The sequence below is a fragment of the Lates calcarifer genome, linkage group LG1 (genome assembly GCF_001640805.2).
Source record: "Lates calcarifer isolate ASB-BC8 linkage group LG1, TLL_Latcal_v3, whole genome shotgun sequence".
Lineage (NCBI taxonomy): Eukaryota > Metazoa > Chordata > Actinopteri > Centropomidae > Lates > Lates calcarifer.
The window spans coordinates 15409332-15423712 of NC_066833.1; the positions used below are offsets into that span (position 1 = coordinate 15409332).

Consider the following 14381-nt stretch of genomic DNA (forward strand, 5'->3'; position numbering starts at 1 on the left):
TTGTTGACAGACCTTGTTGCTGTGAGTGATCGGCAGGACGTCCTGGGGGTCCGGGGAAGCCCTGATCTCCTACTGGGCCCCTCTCTCCTTGTGGACCCTGCTCACCAGGGGGACCAGGGGGACCAGCTTATCGAGTCAAAGCAAATAGAAGAAACAGTTGTTAGCATCTGTGCAACAGGTAACATCAACTGCTTTGATCCATCCTTCTGTAACTCTCTAACAGATTATATATGAAGGATTATAAAGCGTTTCTAATTCTATTTGGTTCCACATCTATATGAAAGAGATGCCCTAATGTACCCCCAGCCCATCCCTTTTCAGTCATTAATTACTGTTGGTTCAACAGGTTACAACCCTACAGCACCTGGTCTGTGTCCTGTCAAATGACATCTCTGTAGGACAAGAAGCTCTATTGTTACTCAGGTTCCCAGAGTCTTTTAATAACCCTCATCAGATCAGTATTTATCCTGAACACGTTTTGCTCTGACAAATCTGTGTGGTTTGTTATAGCTGAACTTAAATGTCAAAATGTCCCCAAGAGAGTTTCACTTCATGTCATCAGCAATTTTGTGAGAGAGCCTGTTACCACGACAGTGGGTGTCTTTTTTTTTCCTCAGTTCTGTTCTGTGACTGTTTCACAAATACTGATCAACTTACCTGATGAAGACCAAGGCCACAAGGGTCCAGATGAAATCAGATCTCCTGGCTCACCTCTGACTCCCTGAAACACAAAGTTAATGTCAGTCTTTGTGAGTCAGTGGATGCAGTTTCACCATTTTAATGCAAGTCTCGAGTACAAAGATGTGACTAGATGAGATCACATGTTGGATGTGGACACACTGCTTGAAAATGACCACCACACATCCTGTTGTTATAATATGTATGTGTCTTATCAATATCCTGTTTTCCTTTTCATCTCTGAGCCTCTTTCCTTCTCTGTGCTCTGCGTAACTTAAACGTGAGCATGTTAACTACTTAATTTCCTCAGAATTACTGACTATATAAAACCCTGTCCACTCAGATCATTGTTTTTGTGTTGGTTGGTAGACACTGTTTGAAACTGACCAGCTGTAGTCTGACTGTAGGCCTCCACTATGGCCATTAACTTATTAAGGAGATAAAGATAAAAAGATGAAGAAGGGGGATTTAGTTTCCCCTTGAATAGCATTACAGGCTGTTAAACCATCATGTTTGAACTCTCTGAAGTAATGTTTATATCAAATGCAAGACTCAAACTTAAGACACCATGTTTTTTTATGGCTGCATAATTTTATTAAATACAAATATTCCAGATATAAAAATATTTCCTGTGACTTTGAGTGCACATATTTTGTGAAATCAGTGACCAGGGATCACAATCATCTGCTCTCTCACCTTAGGTCCTTCTCTGCCTGGTTGTCCCATTTCACCAGGATCCCCCTGAATGAGAGTTGTCATCCACAGGTTATAAAATGACATCTAATTTAAATTTGATTATACAATAATGATACAATACTCATCTTTAACACAAACATACCCTTGGTCCAGGAGTTCCATCTGCACCGGATGCACCCTAGAACAGCATAGAAAAACAGCGTGAAATGAACTTAACTTAACTGAGTTTTGCTGAGATGGTTAGAAATTCGACTGTGCTAACCCGTGGTCCGTGGAATCCCATTACACCAGGTTCTCCTTTGTTGGTCGCCTGAAATTAAACAACCAAAGAAAAGATGAGGTGACACTCTAGTAAGTGAATGTTAGCATGTGTGTACATATGCAGGGAAATGTATCAGATCACCGATGCTTGATCACATACCGGATTTCCTGTTTCTCCTTTCACACCTTTCTCTCCACGAGGTCCCTAAAAGATTGACAGTAGATTATTTTTACGATAGATGCATCAGTGTTTGTGTGACTTCATAATTCTTATTTTAGAGACCGTATTTGAATGTCATTACAACAGGATAATGAATGAAGATAAGCACATGTTAGTGATGTACAGACCTGGGGTCCATAGGGGGGAAGAGTATGGGAATGAGTGGTGTTTCCTGGCAGACCTGGTGGTCCAGTGTCTCCCTGTGGCGTAAGTAGGAAGTGCAATGAGAATCAGTCAGCTCAGAGAGAAACAAGTCATCAGCTGCTCGTATCTTCTACTCAAGCACAAGAACCAATCCCACAGAAAATTAAAAATATTCCATTACAAGTAAAAGTCCTGAAGTCAAAATCCTAGTAATAAAATTACAGAAATATTAGTGACAAATAAAAGTACATGCTGACATACAGGAAAATTGCTGCCAAATTTATCTTTAACAATGTATTGTATTTTCATTATCAGATAATTTATGATCTAAGTGAATGAAATGAAAAATTATTTTCTTGTAACAATAGAAATTAGTCATGCATTTGACAAACACTCACTTGTTCTCCTTTCGCCCCCTTAATCACTCTGGTCATAGTGCCCTGCCCAGAAAAACAAAAAACACTTGAAGTTGCCCTCATGAATTCAAGCTCCTATTTATTTCATGCAGTATTTACAGAGTCACACAGCAAATCTGTATTAGTTTACATTATAATTATATTGTTGTCATATTACCTTTGGTCCTCGGGGACCTGGAGGCCCTGGGGGGCCCTTGCAGAAAACAAAAAACAGGGTTTTAGTGAGCACTTTGTATCATTACAGATTAGGCCTCAAAAATATATATAAAGTCCATGCTCATAACGTAAACAAATGCACTCACACACACACACACAGAGACACACAGACACACTTACCTTTGGTCCTATGAAGCCTCTGTTACCCTGCCACCCTACAGTTCCCGAAGGTCCCTGACAAAAACCAATTGAAGGACATTAGGTGGGAAACATTGTAATTGAGGAAAAGTACGTTTCAGATAATTAACTGAATTGAATTTGTCTTACAAATATTCCATGGGCCCCTGGTGTGCCTGGATCTCCCTGTGGATAGAAGTTCAAAAATTTATGAAGTTAGTAAGATCTATCTATGAATTTATTGCAGCTATATTGAGGCATCAGTGCAGTTTTATGTAGCCAGGTGTCCTTCAGAGCAAAAGTGATATTTGGTGTGAACTCCTCTTCCTCACCCTGAAACGCTCCATGTACACACTCAGCTCCAGGGAGTCTCCCTTCTCTCCCTTCCTGCCAAGTTGTCCCTTAGAGATGGAAACAAAAACACAGAGAGTGATGGTCAGAAAGTCAAACTTTGTGTATTACAAATCACTCTCCAGATAAGTTTAACACTTACAGGAAAACCAGGTGCCCCATTATATCCAGGTTGTCCTGGTGATCCTGGTTCTCCCTTTGTCCCATTACAGCCGTCGGCACCTGGCTTCCCCCTGGGCCCAGCTTGTCCTGGGTGACCCTGCAGAGTGAGCATTAAATCAAAACAATCAAAACATATTACATGCAGAAGCAGTACAGTGCAAAGTACAGTGAGCTTCTACTGCTTTCATCCAGACTGATGGATGGACTTACAGGGATGCCATCGCTTCCAGAAAACCCAGGAACGCCGGTCATTCCCTGCGGAGCAACAAGAATCACACTAAAAAAAGAGTTTTCACTGTAATCATTTTTTAGATTATTCAAAGAAAAGAGAAAGATATCTTACCACATTTCCTTTAGGACCTATGAAGCCACCACGGCCATGGTCGCCTCTTTGCCCCTTTGGTCCTTGGATGCCTGGATCACCTGGTCTTCCTTGAGGCCCTTGTGGACCCTGGGGACCAAGAGGCCCAGGGTGACCCTGAGAGTGGGGAGGGAAAAAAAAGTGTTGATCAACTTCACATCATCTTCAAATAAAAGCTTATGTGCATTTGCTTACAATTTAATTTATGATTTATAATTAATTACACTTTGAGTTTTTTGTATCAGTCATGTGTGTTGAAAAGCTACAAAAGCTAGGCAAACACTGGAGTAACAAAAAAAATCTTACCTATCTATCTTGAAAATAGAGGAATTAGAAGAGATGAAAAGATTTGATAGTAGAACAGGTGTTATAAATGGTTTAGAGGCAAAGCATCACAACCACACAACACCATGTTAAACAAGACACATTGTAAAAAATAAAGAAAGAATTCCCATGTTTTTTTTTCAACTTGATTTTCTATTTGCATCACAAGGGGGAGACATACACTCTTCTACCTCTAGTAAAATCCACTCCCTCAGCACTCTACACCTCTCTACAGCCACCCAGTGGTCAAATAGTATAAATGCAAATGTTCACTGTTGATGCAGCAGGAAGATAAAGACTGGACTGCCAGGCTTGGGGAATTAAAAGCCAAAGAAGCATTTTAAAGAATACATGTCAACATCACTGGACTGACATCAAGATCTTTTCAACTTTTTAAAGACAGAATGAGCAGACAAAACTGGAGATTCTTACACAGAAAGAACTTAATATATTCTTATTTTCTAGACTCTCTCAGACTCAAAATGCATGCAAACTCACACACATAAGAGTGTGACATAAGATACGACAGATAGAGTAGGAAGAGATTAAGCTGAGGTGGATAAAGCCACACTCTGCTGTTCAAGGTCATTTTAATGAAAAAGACACTCATAGTAACCAAGCAAAATTCAAAGGTTGTTCAAAGGGCTGCTCAGAGAGGATTTTAATCGCTGACTCTTTGAATCTGCAGACAGCCCCCTAATCTACAAGCTAAATATAACAATTTGATTACGATACTCAGTGATGAAAGAGAGAGGACAGGCTGGGCAGATAGGAAGGAAGGAAAATGTGAGTCTGGCAGTGGAGGAAGTATGTTTCTGTTGTCCGACCCATATCTCAGCCACATTTTTTAAACATGTCATTTTTATCTCCTCATGGCGTCTTCTCATCACCAGGATCGTTGCTGCATTTTGGCAAAGAGAACAGCAGGACATAATTGAACACACAAGGACCGTGAATATCGAGCACATGTGATCAGTGTAGGTGGAGTGTGTGAGGGCAAGGAGCTTCAACTAAAAGTTCAGGTAGAAATCCTTGATGAAAAACAAGTGCTTTAAACACACTCAAAGAAAACCCAGTGTTTCTCAGTTGTTACTGTCATCAAGGGGGTCAGAAAGTAGATTAGGGTTGGTGGGATGGAAACAGGACAAATGGACAGTGCTTACAAGGGTAAAAAAAAAGAAAGAAAGAAAGAAACATGTGAGGACGAAGATACCATGGGAATTTGATGTGTTTGTATGGTCTGAGAGTTCATGGGGTCAGTAAGAGATGACCTCTGAGGTTTGGGGGCCTGACAGTGTTCCTGTGAGAACCAACAAACACAGTGATGTTGTTTGTCCCAAGACAGAAATGCTCTGGTCCTTGTTATATGCAGCTAGAGCCAAGGGTCTTGAGGGAATTAATAAAACAGCAGGGAGCCTAAACAATGTCAAATAACAATTCAAACAAGCTGACAGACAAATCAGATGCAGATAGTGTGAGATGAAGCCTCATATAAATGATGGCTAGATGCATGTGCACTTGTACATGCAACCTAAGTGCATCCTGCGTGTGTGTTTGCGTGTGTTGTCTATGGGTGGCTTTTTGGCACAGGAGGTGTGCCTTTTTTCCTCTGCTTCAACCTCGACCCTGCAGCTGTTGTCTATAGAGCAGACAACAGACAGACAGTGCTGTCAAAACAACTCAAACACCACATGAATGGGATTGTTATATACTGTTCTGTGAGCTTTTACATTTATAAAAGAAAACAGCCAGACAACTGGACTGATTAGGCATTCAAAAGGTTCACATATGCGATGATAGATTCAATATATCTTTCACCATACTGGTCATTCAGTGGTCATTTATGATAAATAATAGTGTTTCATCTTGGAACATGATTGAGATGAAACAATGTGTGCCAGACTACACAAAAAATACACAAAAAACTTTCAAGAAGACTAGAAGTTCACAGCTATGCGAGCGGCTCTGTGAAGCTAGGCACAGTTGCTAAATGCTAATGTCAACATGCTAACATGCTCATAATGATACCTGTAACATGCTGATGTTTAGCAGGTATAATGCTTGCCATGATCAGTATCTTAGTTTAGTGTATCAGCATGCACACATTTGCTAATGAAAGTACAAGTACAGCTGGGGCTGATGGGAAAGGTTTTCTAGGTATTTGGTCATAAAGTCAAGTGCTGAATGATGATAGGGCTGATCCCTAGACGAAAAATTAACATCTGTACCAAATTTCATGCCCATTTATTTAATAGTCATTGAGACAAATATGAACCTCATGGTGGCTTAACCGATCACCAAAGATTCATCATCTGGGAACCATGAACATCATCTTGTGGATGTTATTTCACAGGATGCATGAAAACTTTAATCTGCCGGTGGCGCCAGAGGAAAACACAGAGGATCACCATTGTCAGTAGGGTTCATTGTCTGGGAAACGTCAATGTTTGTGTTCAATTTTATGGCAATCAATCCAGTAGTTATTGAGATATTTCAGCCTGAACCAAAGTGATGAACATACTGACTGAGTGAGCCAAGCCACTATGTGGTAAAACTGCAATAATCATAAAGTGGTAGAGCCCTCAACGGTTTAGAAAACAAATGTCTGCAAGAAAACAGCATGTAAACATCTTTGACAGTGGTGTAGCCGGGGTATCCCTCAGCAACAATTTGAATAATAGCACAATGTTTTTTGTGTCAACTCAAGTATTGATGGCTGCTTAGTGTGTGTATGCATCGCAGCAGAAGGCAACAGTGATTCCCAATCCTCTCCATCATTAAATGTGGATTCTTTGTTTTTCTATAATAGAAAACAATCTTGTCAGAATGCATAATTTGCACCTTCCTGTCAAGATTATAAATGTAATTTGGCAATTTCAGATCTGGAAAATGCCACCTGTTTGTTTTGTTATGAACCCATTATGTTCTCTGTGGTTGCAATGGCAAAAAAGCCCTTCAGGCACATACACAATAACAGCTGTAAATCATCATTCTCATAAAAAGGATATTAATCAAGCAGACTAATTTTTTGAAGACAAATGGTTCTGTCAAAGTAATAGTTTTAAAATAATTCACACAGAGGGTGAAACAAAATATACAGTGACAGCGGGGAGGAGCTCAGTGATCTGGAAAGGCGTTGTAATTCAAAAGTGGCTTATTTCTGAAATGAACTCACACATAGTTCTTGTGTGTGTAACTGCATAAGAGATTCTTGCCTTGAGCACTTGCATGGTACACTACGTGCACTGCTCACTATCTTTCTGCATGACTTAAACACAGGCCCTGATAAATACAAGCCTCCTTTTATGGCTGATAAAGAGGGAGATGTTTCTAAGTGTGTAGCTACAATGCTGGATAAAGTGAACACTCAAAAATAAAGGCATGAGTGCCACACCACGACTGCACCCCAGAAGAGACGGTCCACAAACATGCATCCTCACCCATGTGTACAATTCATCATGTCCAGACGGCAACGGCATGCAAAGGACTACAGTTCTCTGGGACTGATTGAGGAGACAACGTGACATTTTTGCTTTTGGACATGGTTAGAACACATGTCATATGACCACTCTGTTTCAAGCATACTAAGAGCTTGAGTATGTCTAAATCACACTCACCAGACCTGTTCCATACTGTAGCCTGTTGTCTGACTACCACTCATCATTCCCCTTCTCCTATATTCTCTCTTGAGCTAAATGTCTATCCAGTCCTCTCCATTCTTTAATTACCAGGCATCCAGAGCTTCACCTCTGTACTCCCCATTCATATCTGCTCCCACTACTTCCATGCAGCATTTCCTAACCTCCCCTCCTCAGACTCTGAGGAGTTCTTACATCCCTTTGCATCTATTCTGACCCTCCTTTGTCTCTGTCTTTTTTCACCTCCTGTCTCTGCTGGGCAAAGTGTAACCAACATGTAAGCCTAAAAATCAGACAGCAACAGACTATGTGGGGAGAAAACTGAAATGTAGAAACAACTCGAAAAAATCATGCATGAGGAGAAGCATGAAAAGCACAGAAATTGACATTTAACCACTAAATATCTGAAAAAATGAATATATGTTAATTGTGATATAGCAGGAGGAGGATGGACATATTGCAGAAAACATATGACTAGCCCAGAAAGTAGAAATGCAGAGTGCAGACGAGAAAGACAAAGCACCCAGCTAGGTGCAGTAAAATCTTGAACCTGTCTAAATGGAGAACCTGACATGTAGGTCAGAGGAAGTTGAACTTCAAACATACATACCTTGGATTCACTAAAGGATACTGACCGCACATACATGCATGTCTGTTTAGGTCTGATTTCCTCTCTGTCTTTGAAGGCTGGTCATGACTTTACCAGATTATAAAGCTCAGGAGACATGTGCTATCCTCTGGCTATTTCTGTAACTGTAGCTGCCTGTGCTCCTTTTATTTTTCTTTCCGTCACAGTCGGCTTACGTCATACCTTCAGCCTCATGTCTCGTGAGCTCCATAATGGGGTACGATGAACCATCAATCAGCAGTCGAATCTACTAAAGTCGCAGGGGAAAGAGAAGGAAATGAGGCAGGCAGGAGATCACAGCCTGACCTGTTCTCTCCACAAGTCAAGCCAATTTCATTTACTGTATACAACCACAAAAAATTCAAATCTGACTAAGAGGGCTTTACAGGTTTTACAGATATATGACATCCTCGGTCCTCTTCACTTTAAATGAGGAAAAATCTCTTAATTGTGAGGATTTGCATTTTTTTTGTCTTACGTCACAATAAAATGGTAAATTTTGGGATTTTGGACAAAGACCTCAACATGGATTATCCACCACAAATGATGAATCATTAATAGAAAATAACTGGCAGATTAATTGATAACAAAAAGAAGACCTAATATTAAGTGAAATAGGTTCAAGAGTTTCAAGCAATTATATAAATTGAGTTTAATTTTCACTCTCACCTTTGTCTCACCTTTCTCTGTTGTATAATATGTGTGTTTTGTCTCCTTTCTTGATAATACAGTGTTAACTCATCTGGCAACTCCCTTTGTTTAATGTTATTTATATCCAAAATCTCAAACCCACTTATCTACACACCCCGCTGGACTGATTGCTGTAATTATTACTGGTATTATCACTGCTGAATCAATAACATTGGTGAAATCACTGTGGCAACAGTGGAAACATGGAATCATGCCTGTCAGTCAAGAACACACACATACATGCGAATCTGAAGATTTGCTTTTATGGTTCAAATTATGATTTGGTCCCTTATTTGGATAAAAACTGCTTGTGTGTGTGCCTGAGAGCTTAGGTTAGATCTAGGTGCCATTACGCCTTGGGACAGAGTGTGTAACTCTCTGTCTAAGGAAGTTGTGCATTTTAGACAAGACCTTAATTTTCAGACTGATGATGATGAATTTTTCAAAATTATACATTGCTGGAATTTGAATGGCTTTCATGGATGTGTTTAAAGGTTAGAATGACAATAGCAGTCGCTTCCCTTTACAACATGCATTTAAGGTCTTAGTCTCAGACAAATGGGCACACTGCTATAGTGGGGTAGAATCAGTAAACTTCACACAGTCAGACAAATAACAGGGACTGAAAGACGGACAGGTAGACAGAGGTATGTGTGAGAAGGAAAACTGAAATTACCAGATTAAACTACAAAGAGGTTCGAAAAGTAGAGACAAACAGCTATAAAACAAAGGGTAAATATACATTCTGAATAGAAACAAGAAATTAGGATTTTTAAGAGGAGAGAGATTGTAAAAAGAGCAATGAAACACGAGCCCTGCCCATGCTGGTCTGCCAGCTGGTGTCTGGTTTTTATCTGATCACTTCTCACCTCATTTGAGGGGTATAAACCACCATGCACACACAGACACACACACATGAAAAACCACACCATCTAGGTGAACAAAGTGACTGAGGCTAAGGCGTGGGATGATGGGATGCTGATAGGGCAAAAATGTTAAAGGAAAACAGTGGTTAACAATAGCAGAGACACAGCAGTTAAATGTAAGATCTTAGAAACTACATAAATATTGTCTTTCCAAACTATTCCTCTACCACAGCATTTTTTAAATTCTTACCAAGGATTAACCCCTTCTTTAATATATCATATGGGTTACTGACAACGAGACGTCGGGGGTTCGTCTTTTGCAGCTGTAGGAATGGTGTGAGGAGGATTTTGAACATTCACCTCCAGTTAAACTTGACATATGAGAGTCCAGGTGAGGGGAGAGCTGGTACCCACTGAACAGCAGGGGTTTACAGCTGATTTCAACCAAACCTCTAAGTCAAACAAGGCACTGAATGCTGCGGTGATGCTGAGGAGTGGAAGGTGACTTTTTACAACTGAATAACACATACCAGAGTTCCAGGTGCAAGATGGGGATTGTTGGAGATACTAGATTAAAGGGTCAGCTCACCTAAATTATATGGAAAACATGTTTTCACAGATACTTCATACATACTAGGTATTAGGCTACTTTTGCCTTTATGCTCGCAGCAATGAAAGATTACATTTCAAAATTTAGCAGAAACAATGTCTCTGTCACTTTAGGAACAACAAACATACTCTCAACTGTTTTTATTGAGGCTATCTCTTAAGCAGAGTTCCGATAAAAAATGTTGACAGTGAGATCTGTGGATTATAAATATAAATCTTAATAAAATGAAAACAAACACATGCAGTTAGACATATTTGACATATTTACATTTCCACTTCCCCACAACACTTAACCTATGCAAGTGCCTTCATGACATGTCACCCGTATCAAGAAATCTCTGAGAAAATCCCCGCTCTTCACACTGTGTAAAATGCAATAACATGGTCCTCTCCCTGGGTGTATGTGGGTGTGTTTGCATTTCTCATTCCTAAATCACAGTTCTATTAAAAGTTCCCCTGTCTGACACTATAAATTTCATCTGGGCCCAGACTGTCCCCCGGGGTGGACGGTTTGGGAACAACCTACTAAGAGCAGGATGGGAACACACAGCCCAGTGTGCAAACCTCTGACCTCAGAGAGGAATAAAATAAATCAATAAACAACTGGCCGGAAGCTCCCTCTGTTATTCCATCTGTCAGTCTGGAAAAACTGGGAACTACAGAGGATGTTTTGTGATTTTTTTCACTCAAGGAATGGGAAGAGTTAATGATTAAAACATTAATTTAAAGATGAAAAGAGTTTGGAGATATTATAAATCATGAATAAATATCATGTGTCTGAGGCAACCATGAAAATAGTGGTATTAAAAAAAGAACAAGTCCTTAATATTCCCAACATATTTCATTTTCTTGGATTAGACAACTGTTTTCTATTAGCTAGCTCCAGCATGACTAAGAGGTTTGATTGGAAGAATAACATTTAGTCCATGACTGATACACATACCATTTTAAAAACCTTTATGTGCCCCCATGCCTGTTTTTCATGGATATTCATCTCTGTCTCTCCTGCAAACAAAGCTAATACCTAGCTCACATGGATTTGCCCTTCTAGTGGTTGTATATACTGTATCTCCTCAGAAATAACACTGGAATCTAAACAGAAAGTGATGTGGTGAGGGAGGACTGATGCTGTGCAGTGTGAACTTTGCCCTCTGATGTCATCAATGTGAGACAGGGAGCTCACAGCACCATACCCCACACAGAAAACATCTATGGACCAGAAGTGGGTGTTTTTACATTCACACAACACTCATGTCATGTAAACTCTTCCTAATAAACTTAAAATCCTGGTGAGTGTCTCTGTGAGCTGCCTGCTGCAAGAATGCCAACACGATGAAGACAGCAGCAGAGTATTTACAGTATGAATTAAACTTTATTTATATAGCAGTGCTTCAGAGGCGACTGACAAACACACATAAATGGACAGGGAGCAGAACTCGTGCAACAGAGCTGTGGATTATTTGTAGCTGATTTATCATATTCTTTGGTAGACCAGGGAAGAGAGTGTTACAGAAATCTAACCTGCTAGTTACAAAAATGTGCTTTAATCTCTCTGTGTTGCCAGAGAGATAATTCACCCTTGCTGGCAGCAAAAGGTTGTTGTCCTGCCCCAGTCCACAAAGGAGCTCAATTCACACAAGACTTAAGCGCTTTAAAATGACATCAAAACTGATGTAAAATTTTAATTAAGAATATTTACAGTAGGTGAAGAACACACATTAATTAAGGGTTGGGTATGCTTGAAACAAACTAATCCAAACAGCAACACTTCCGAAGGCAAGTGTTTATGGTTGCGCCTAAAGGCCTCACTTCACAAACAGTCATCAAGAGCCATGTTTCCAGGCAAATTGAGCACAAACTTTCAAATTGGTGAAAGAAAATGCAAATCAATGCATGTTTTCATCCAACACTGTCATGCAAATGTTAGGAGTAGGTGGCATTGATATAAACAATGACATGCGCATGACATTAAACCACTGCAGAGGAAGAGGAAACAATGACATGGTAATTACTAAAGGGCCAGTAACCGAACAAAATGTGTTGGATAAGTGGCAATCGTGTTTGTTTAATGAATTAATTCGATGTTACATTTTCCTAATCTCCTTTCACAAATATAATGTTTCAGCTATTTTTCATCCCCCTAGTGAAGCAGAAGCATCAGTGGTCATTTGAGCCACAGGGTTCATGACATACATTACTTTTTGCTTTGATCAAGACACCAACTTTTCCACCTCAGCCAAGCATACAGGTTTGTTTGTGATATTTCTACTTTTTTGGGTTCAAAAAACACAGCCAGGCAATCACTGCATGAAGTGGAGGTAAGTGTTGAATTGTTGAACGGATCTGCTTCCTGCATACTACAGAGGAAATAAGAGAAAGAACTAACTCAACATAATGAGCAAGGAATGAATGGAAGGAATGAAGGAAGTAAAGCAGACTAGAACAAAGGAAGGAAAGAAAGGTGGTGTGAAAAGGGGAAGTGGTGAAGGGAAAGGCAACAGAATGGTTTAAAGACAGAAGAAAAGAATAAGAGAAAAAGAAGAGGGAATGAATGAACCCAAGAAAAGAAAGATGTATCAAGGAAGAGGGGAGGAGAGGAAGAAAGGAAGGAATGAAGAAAAGAAGGAAGAGGGGAGGAGAGGAGGAAAGGAAGGAATGAAGAAAAGAAGGAAATCAAGTAAGAAGTAAAGGAAACAAGGACTGAAACAAGAAGGAAAAGAAAGGGTCAGGAAGGTGAATTACAGCACGCAAACACTAAACGTCTCTCTCTGACTCCCACAACCAGGCTCAGACGCTTTTAGTGGATGTAGTCCCACTGCTCTGTGACCCAACTGAAATGTTTTTCTTGGACACATTTTTCTTGGACTCATTTCCTGATGATCCGCATCCCTTCTTCATGATGCCCCAGGGGGGGAAACAGGGCTCAGCTCCCCTGGAGGAGTGGAGGGGGAATTATGGGTAAGGGTAGAGGCTAGAGGGGCTCCGTCCAGAGGACAAGAGGGTCCTTAACTGGATGCTCTGAGGAGAACTCAGGCAGAATAAATAAACATCTGGAGATGATGTTTAGATATCTATTTGAGTGTGTTTAGATCTCCTGGCTGTAGTCAGGAAGGTCAGCTTTCTGAAACCCCTGGATGGAGGAAGATGTCCTACTTCTGAAAATCCTTAGCATCGTTGGTAGAACAGGGCAGATATAAAATGATACACTGAGACTTAAAGACAAAGCAAGAAGGCTTTATACAGACTGCAGGTAGAACAGGGACTTATGAAAAACAGTAATCTGTAAGAAAATTGAAATGCACTGTTGCTATGGAGACAAACCTTGAGCCAGATTTGTGAAAGCATCACTTGAACCTTCACTTTCTCCTCTACACAAGTTCCCCCTGACTCATCTGCTTAAAATGTCCCGTGTGCAAAGAGAGATGAAGCAGAGGGATAAAAACAGATGACATTCAGACTAACATGCGTCATTTGTTGTCACTTGCTTTGTTTCTCATGGAGGTCTGCTGCTCTTTTGTTTAGCCATTCAGCACAGAGTGGTTTGGCTGCTTTGAGCCTAGTTTATATTTGAATTAATGTGTTTAGACTCTGAGCTAATTTCTGCATTCACATGTGTCATTTTCACTGAGCACGTGCACACGAATGTGCCAGAGATCGGACAGCATCCAGACCAGAGATGGGAGGTAGGGGTGGGGGGGTGAGGGCTGCTAATGACCAGTAGTTAGATTGAACTGTGCGTGTGTGTGAGAGCGAGAGCCTGCATGTGCACTGAGGGTGCGTGTTGAAGATCAAGACTCAAGGGGGGGATCCCAGGCTGAGAACAGAGCAGTTTAAACCTCCAGCTATCCCAGGGGTCTCTGGGGCCCGACACCTGTGCCATTGCCTCATGTTGGAGGAATGAGATGTCTCGAGTCTGTCGTCCAAGCACATGTGTGTCTAAACAGATCACAGCTGCAGCCTGTGTTTACGTGCGTGTGTGTTTCTGTGAGAAAGAATGAGAAACG

General features: G+C 40.6%; 1 protein-coding gene across 5 annotated transcripts in view; it reads right to left on the reverse strand.

The window, feature by feature from the left end:
- Positions 1-14381, reverse strand: part of col4a2 (collagen, type IV, alpha 2) — a 53130-nt gene that overhangs the window by 12788 nt on the left and 25961 nt on the right. For all 5 annotated transcript variants that reach the window (XM_051070751.1, XM_051070747.1, XM_018700340.2 and 2 more), the window contains 15 exons: positions 3605-3739; positions 3472-3516; positions 3242-3358; positions 3081-3149; positions 2899-2934; positions 2752-2805; positions 2573-2608; positions 2398-2439; positions 1984-2055; positions 1796-1840; positions 1637-1684; positions 1517-1552; positions 1375-1419; positions 658-721; positions 13-126 (listed from right to left, as the gene is read on the reverse strand). In XM_051070751.1, the coding sequence (XP_050926708.1) occupies positions 13-126; positions 658-721; positions 1375-1419; positions 1517-1552; positions 1637-1684; positions 1796-1840; positions 1984-2055; positions 2398-2439; positions 2573-2608; positions 2752-2805; positions 2899-2934; positions 3081-3149; positions 3242-3358; positions 3472-3516; positions 3605-3739 (958 nt within the window). The remainder of the gene's footprint in view (positions 1-12; positions 127-657; positions 722-1374; positions 1420-1516; positions 1553-1636; positions 1685-1795; positions 1841-1983; positions 2056-2397; positions 2440-2572; positions 2609-2751; positions 2806-2898; positions 2935-3080; positions 3150-3241; positions 3359-3471; positions 3517-3604; positions 3740-14381) is intronic.